At 30.8% G+C, this 7,308-nt stretch overlaps 1 protein-coding gene across 1 annotated transcript; it reads right to left on the minus strand.

The window, feature by feature from the left end:
• Positions 1-3,886: 3,886 nt before the first annotated feature.
• Positions 3,887-7,072, minus strand: LOC107416905 (tricyclene synthase EBOS, chloroplastic). The gene is made up of 7 exons (XM_016025458.4): positions 6,823-7,072; positions 6,129-6,396; positions 5,625-5,997; positions 5,290-5,508; positions 5,002-5,140; positions 4,648-4,896; positions 3,887-4,316 (listed from the first exon to the last, which is right to left on the minus strand). The coding sequence occupies exons 1-7, from the start codon at positions 7,027-7,029 to the stop codon at positions 4,026-4,028; spliced, it is 1,746 nt and encodes a 581-aa protein (XP_015880944.3). The 5' UTR covers positions 7,030-7,072; the 3' UTR covers positions 3,887-4,025.
• Positions 7,073-7,308: the final 236 nt, after the last annotated feature.

The raw sequence follows: 7,308 nt of genomic DNA on the forward strand, positions 1-7,308 counted from the left end.
ATTGAGAGAACAGGCAGCGCATTCTCTTCAAGAAGGGTCACCTGTTCTTGAACTTTGGGATCAAGCGACGCATTATGGTTGAAAAGCATTGCTTGTTTCATTTTTTATATTTTCTTTATAATCTTTAAATAATTTTTTAATTGTTCATCTATAAATATATTCATGTAGCAAGCCAATGAACATAAATTCCATTGATCTAAAAATAGAAAATAGTTTTATCAATGCTCTTCTCAGTTATTCATATATATGTGTATAGACGAGACACAAAATATCTCAAGACCTAATTTCAGATAGGGTACCGAATATAGAATTCTAATTCAACAAGCATTTATTGACCAATTTATCTACATAAGTATGTTAAATGAGCTTAACTTTCATGTGTTTATGGTCAATGATAGTTTACTTGTTTTTAAAAATTGAAAGTCTATTAAATTGCTTTTTAAAAAAAAATAATAATAATTGAAGGAACAGGCGATGCAATTCCATCAAAACGCGTCGCCTATTCCATGTTTTTTTTTTTAATCTTTAATAAGTTTTGTTGATTGCTCATCTACAAATTAAAAAAAAAAGAATCATATTTGCAAAATTAAAAAATTACTAAAAACAACTTTCAAATTGAAAAAAAAAGGTTAAAAATTAGTTCGTGAAACGGCAACACAGTTGTTGACAAATGTGTCGCCTTTTCTTCTATTTAGCGGCTCTTTCTTAAAAGACTGCATCGCTGAAAACTATATTAGCTAGTTCTTGTTGTATTATTACATTCAAGTGATTTGGCCTGGTGGGGTGGTGATTTCTTGAGAATGTAGGAGGTCCTGGGTTCAATTTTTATTATGGTCCTATTTTGATTTTATTTTTTTTATGGGTTTCTAAATGTTTAAACAAAAAAATTAAAAAAGAAAAAAAAAGGCATCGCCTAGTCATCTATTTGGCGCATTCTTTAAATAATGTGTCGCCTAACACTATATTAGCTAGTTTTTGTTGTATTAGTACATATAAGTCATTTGGCTTGGTGGTGTGGTGATTTCTTGAGAGTGTAGGAGGTCCTAGGTTGAATTCTTGTTATGGTCCTATTTTGATTTTATTTTTTTTAAGGCGACGCATTTGTTGAAAAATTTCATCTATTTGGCGATGCATTCTTTGAATAATGCATCGCCTAACACTATATTGATAGTTTTTGTTATATTATTATATCCAAGTCATTTGGCCTGGTGGTTTGGTGATTTCTTGAGTGTGTCAGAGGTTCTGAGTTCAATTCTTGTCATAGTCCTATTTTGATTTTTTTTTTTATGGGTTTCTAAATATTTAAACAAAAAAATTGAAAAAAAAAAAAAAAGAAACAGCGATACATTTGTTGAAGAATGCGTCTTTTTCATCTATTTGGCGACGCATTCTTTAAATAATACGTCGTCTAACATTATATTAGCTAGTTTTTGTTATATTAGTACATACAAGTCAAATTGGCCTGGTGGTGTGATAATTTCTTGAGAGTGTAGGAGATACTAGGTTCAATTCTTGTCATGATCTTATTTTGATTTTATTTTTTTTATGGGTTTCTAAATGTTTAAACAAAAAAATTGAAAAAAAAAAAAAGGCAACGCATTTGTTGAAGAATGGTGCATTGCCTGTTAACTATATAAAAAAATAAAAAAAAAATTATAGGTGTCTAAATGTTTAAACAAAAAAATTGAAAAAAAAAAAAAAGAAAAGGCGATGCATTTGTTGAAGAATGGTGCGTCACCTGTTAACTATATAAAAAATAAAAATAAAAAAGCTCAATTTTAACGCTTTAATATTTTTACTGGTTATTTGTTGTTGAAATAAAATTAGATTTATTAAAAGAACTAAAAAAAAAAAAAAAGGTGAGGAGAGAACAGGCGACGCAAATTCTAAATAGTGCATCACCTGTTAACTATATATATGTAAAAAAAAAAAGAACTAAAAAAAACTTAAAAAGAGAACAGGCAACACACAATCTAAATAATGCGTCGCCTGTTAACTATATAAAAAAAAAAATCTCAGTTTTGATGCACTAATATTTTTACTGATTATTTATTATTGAAATAAAATTAGATTGATTAAAAATTTTTTAAAAAAAAGTGAAGAGAGGACAGGTGACGCACAATCTTATTGGTGCATCGCCTGTTAACTATATATAAAAAAATAAAAAAATAAAAAAACAACTCAGTTTTTATGCACTAATATTTTTACTAGTTATTTATTATTGAAATAAAATTAGATTGATTAAAAGATCTAAAAAAAAAGTGAAGAGAGAACAGGCGACATCCAATCTTATTGGTGCGCGGCCTGTTACACATATAACCAAAAAAAAAAAATTAGCTCAGTTATGCTGCTCTAATATTTTTATGGGTTATTTGTTGTTGAAATAAAATTAGATTAATTAAAAGAACTAAAAAAAAAAAAAAAAAAAAAAAAAAAGAGGAGAGAACAGGCAACACACAATATATATTCCGTCGCCTGTTAACTATATATTAAAAAAAAAACTCGTTTTTGTCGGTTTAATATTTTTACTAGTTATTTGTTATTGAAATAAAATTAAATTGTTTAAAAAAACTAAAAAAAAATAGAAAGTAAAGGGAAGAGAACAGGCAACGTACAATCTAATTAGTGCGTCGCTTGTAACATATATAATAAAAAATAAATAAAAAAACAGCTCGGTTATGTTACTCTAATATTTTTACTGCTTCTTTGTTGTTAAAATAAAATTAGATTAATTAAAAGAACTAAAAAAAAAAAAAGAAAAAGCTAGGAGTGAACAGGCGACACACAATCTAAAATAGTGCATCACCTGTTAACTATATATTAAAAAAAAAAATCTCAATTTTGTTACTCTAATAATTTTACTGGTTATTTATTGTTGAAATAAAATTAGATTGTTTAAAAGAACTTAAAAAACAAATTAAAAAGTAAAGGGAAGGTAGCAGGCGACGCACAATCTAAATAGTGCGTCACCTGTTACCTCTATTAAAAAAAACAAAAAACAAAAAAAATAAAAAAACCAACTCAGTTATGTTGCTCTAATATTTTTGCTGATTATTTGTAGTTGAAATAAAAGAATACTCTTTAAGAGATTTGCAAGAATAAGCTATACAAGAAAAATTATATAATTGAACAACAACCTTGTATAATTAAATTTTATTATTATGTAAAAATAAATTAGTGGTTGGTATTCATTTTTCATGAGTAGCATAAAAACGTACAATACAATTCAGATAAAATATACACGCAGTATTAATGGCGACTCTGGTCAGCCCCACATTCAGCGACCCTTAACGGATGTGTCGCATGTTTTTTGTTTTTAGCGACCTTTTTGAGGTCGACAGTTTTTGGATATGTCGTATATTTATTGAATTTTTACTAACCCATTAACCTCAGAGTCGCGGTTTTGTTTTTTTAGACGCGTTTGTTTCGTAGCGCCGCTAAGTGAGTGTCACTAGATATCAATTTTCGCATAATGACAGTCAGAATTCTATCAGTGAGATTCCTATCACATTAATACGATGGTTCTACCATTAAAATTTTATTTTTCAACTTTTAAATTGTTTAAAGAGCTGAAATTAAAAAGTTTATTTATAGTTTAATTAGGCTCTTACAAGGTTCAATTTTTATAAATAAGGTTTAAGTATATTACAATATACATATTAAATAATTTATTATTTTTTAAATTTTAATCATTGAAGCGATCAAAAAGTTTATAATAAAGAAATAATGACAAAATTATCAAATTGATCTAATATGATCCTTATCAATATATATGTCAATAATGCATTAAGTAGTTTACCGAATTATATGGCAAAATGATTTGTGATTTATCTTTTTGGTTTAATTATTTGATATACCCCTTTGGTGTCTGCAGTACTACTATATGTATTATATAATATATGTATATATATATATATATATCAATCTTTTTCACTGATTATTTTCTTGCCAATTGGTTAATTTGAACTCAATCGGTTCTTCGAAAAAAAGCTTTCAATTTTTAAGAAAAAGGAAATGGTTTATCTCTAAATGGGATTTATTATTAAAGATAACACTCTGTTTTTGGATCTTGTGTCTGGAGCTCCATGTCCATCACCATACTGATATGTGCATTGGGAAATCCGAGCCAGGTTAATCACTGTGTCTAAAAATGGCTTTGTAAACGGAGAATCGCACTCGGCTATTTCCTTGTTCATCTTCTTCCAAGTTTCTTCTATCAAATTATGTAAATATTTATGAGCAGATTCCTCTGAGTTACCAGTTTGACGCATGTTGCACACAATTGAGTTTGCAGTTTCACCTCTCTCTACTTCTGCCTGTGTTACAAACAACGAAAGAGGCAGTTAAAGATTTGTTTAAAGAAAAAAAAAAAACAAAATATACATATATAGATATATATGTATATATATATATATACGGAAATTCTATGGTGAGGACGGTCCACATGAAGACCGCATTATTAATGACGGTTTTTTATAGTATTAACTACGGTTTCTTAGAAAATCGTCACCAATACTATGAAAAATCATCACCAATACTGTAGTCCGCATGAGGACCGTCTACATCATAGACGGACTGTATATATATATATATATATTCTAGATTTACACAAACAAACAGGGAGGGAGGAATTCATGCTCATGGTACCGATGAAGTGCCTAAATCGTTGCAAAGCCGGAATATGATGGATGGCCAACGCAAGAGGTTATGGTGATTTTCTAAGCAGTCAAGACATTCTTTTGTGATGCTTTTGTCCACTAAAAGATATGCATGAACCAATATGGCTACTCCTGATATTGACATCCATGCATTGTCAAAGTACTCCTCAAAAGTGGGTGTGTATTTTCTGTGACACCACTTTGCTTCTTTTAGGAAAGCTTTGAACAAATCAGCCCACTGAAACAAGTTCAATCACTTTAGCAATAGAATTAAAATCAAACCTCATCAACATAAATACAATATATATTAATATATATACATATATATATATTGGTTGCATACAGCTTTTGTTAGGTATGGAAGGATGTTTAGCCCTTGTTCCTTGAGAATGTCATAAACCATCTCATTGACTGTGTTATAGAGAGCTAAGAAGCATAACTTCATGTAGTCTGGAAGAATGTTCACCGCGCTGACATCCCATCTGATGCAACAACATTAAGATAGATAAGATGATTATAGGCACCATTTGAGAAGCATCAAGCTATTTGAGATTATATATATCTGTCCTCTATATATATATATATATTTTTTTTTTTTTCTTTTTTTTTCTTTAGAGTTTAGTGTACAAACCTTTCCACAGCATCTGTAAAAAGCTCTAGTTCTTCCAAAGTACCGTAAACATCATAGACATCGTCGATAATGGTTATCAGAGACGTCACTTTTGTTAACCCTTTTCGGAGATTGCTGAATTGAGGTTCATACACCATTCCAACAGTCCAAAAGAAGCATTCCATCAATCTATCTCTTGTGAAGCTCAAATTATCTGCCAAACCAATACCTTTCCACCACCTAAATGATAATAAAAATTAGTACTAAATCCCATCAATTAGACACTTAAAAGTCCCAATTTATGCATATATATCAAGATGATAAAAAGCATGCTTTTAAACAGTTTTTTGACATACCTTGACATGTCTTTAAGATCTCTCTGGAGTACTGATTGTACCCTGTTGAAATCCAGTTTTGCAGCCTCGAGTAGGACTTGATTTGCATCTGACCTCTTACTATATTCCTCGATATACCATCTGGCTTCTAGCCTCAGCATTCTATGATGTAAGGGAAGCTCTAGTGCATGACTTACTTGTTTAGAAAGGTTGTTTTCAGATTCATCTTTTAGGCACTTGAGATGAATAATTGTGAATTCCTTGGCCTCATCCAAAAGATCTTCTCCTTCAAAAGCAAGATATGAAGCCTCATAGAGACTCAGCATTCCTTTGACATCCTCGCAAAGGGTTTCCTTGAAACTGCCATTCTCATCCTTGAAACTCTTAAATATATCTGTATTTTCCCACAAGCACCATCTATATTAGCTTTCCACATTGGAATACAAATACTTAAAGAAGCAGAATCAAATGTTGTTGACAACCAAATAAAAAGTGAAAAAAAAAAAAAAAAAAGATGCAAAGTACCTTGGGAGACCTCAAAGCCATGTTGTCTGAGGAGCCGGAAGCTGAGCGCGGTGGCATGAAGATTTTTCTCTGTCCTCTCAATTTTATCTACCAGAAAGGCACATCTGTGGAGGGCTTTCTTTATGTCCTGCTCAAAGTGATAAGCCAAGCCTAACCGTTGGATGTCATCAATCAGTTCAAGTTTGGTTAAAAACTCGGTTTTTTCATTACTAATCATACTCTTCACTTGCTCCTCTAGCTTGTTTGCTCTGTCCGTTAATACTTCATCCTACAATTTCGAAAACAATATGTTAGCTAGATTTACCTGTACATAGAAACAGAGTATTCTTGCATTTATTTATTTATTTATTTATTATTATTATTTTCCCTTTTTTATGAGCCATTGTGAAGGCTTTGGCAAACAGTGGATTTCGTAATTCTTTATTTTTTTGGTCAGCCCGCAGATCCCACAGCTGTTGAGCAGGGCTCTGTCCAACCATATTGGCGCTATCTTTTGTGGGTTTTATTTCCCTCAAAAAGTGTACTATTGCATTAATAAAACGATAACAAAAGTGAAAATTTGAAAACAAAAAGGAAACAACATATTAATAATGATAACAAAAATGCATATGGAAATGAAATTGCTAAACTACTTTGTTTTTCAGAGTGGAATTAAAAGTGAAAAAGGTAAGAATTAAGAACATCATTAATTTACCATATCATGACCCTTTAAGGACTGCACAAAATCATAAGTCCAGATGGTTGGCTTGTAATTGGCTGACTTTCTTGTAATTGGGTTGTTATTGGTTGGATTAGAAGTTTGTGTGGTGGCCAAGCAGTGGACAACACTAAACCTTTGTATTTCATTTCTGGGTGACAAAATGGAACATGAAGGGATAATAAAGCGATGAGCTAGTGCCATGTTGTTGAAAAAGTATCGCAGATATTTTTGACAACGTTATATAATATCTGACAACGTTGTCTAAAAAGCAAAAGCTTTATATAGGCACTCAATTTTTGTAGCCCAAGTATTTTGGGACCCAAACGAGGAGAAGACTTTTCCTGCCAAAGGAAAAGACACACAACATAAAATTCACGACCATATTAGTTATTTTAGCAACATAGGTGAAAGAGATTGACGCATTTTGTTAGAAAATCAAGCAGTGTACGGATTGTGCGAGAACTTAAAGACGACAAATAG

The sequence above is a fragment of the Ziziphus jujuba genome, chromosome 4 (genome assembly GCF_031755915.1).
Source record: "Ziziphus jujuba cultivar Dongzao chromosome 4, ASM3175591v1".
In the NCBI taxonomy this organism is placed as follows: domain Eukaryota; kingdom Viridiplantae; phylum Streptophyta; class Magnoliopsida; order Rosales; family Rhamnaceae; genus Ziziphus; species Ziziphus jujuba.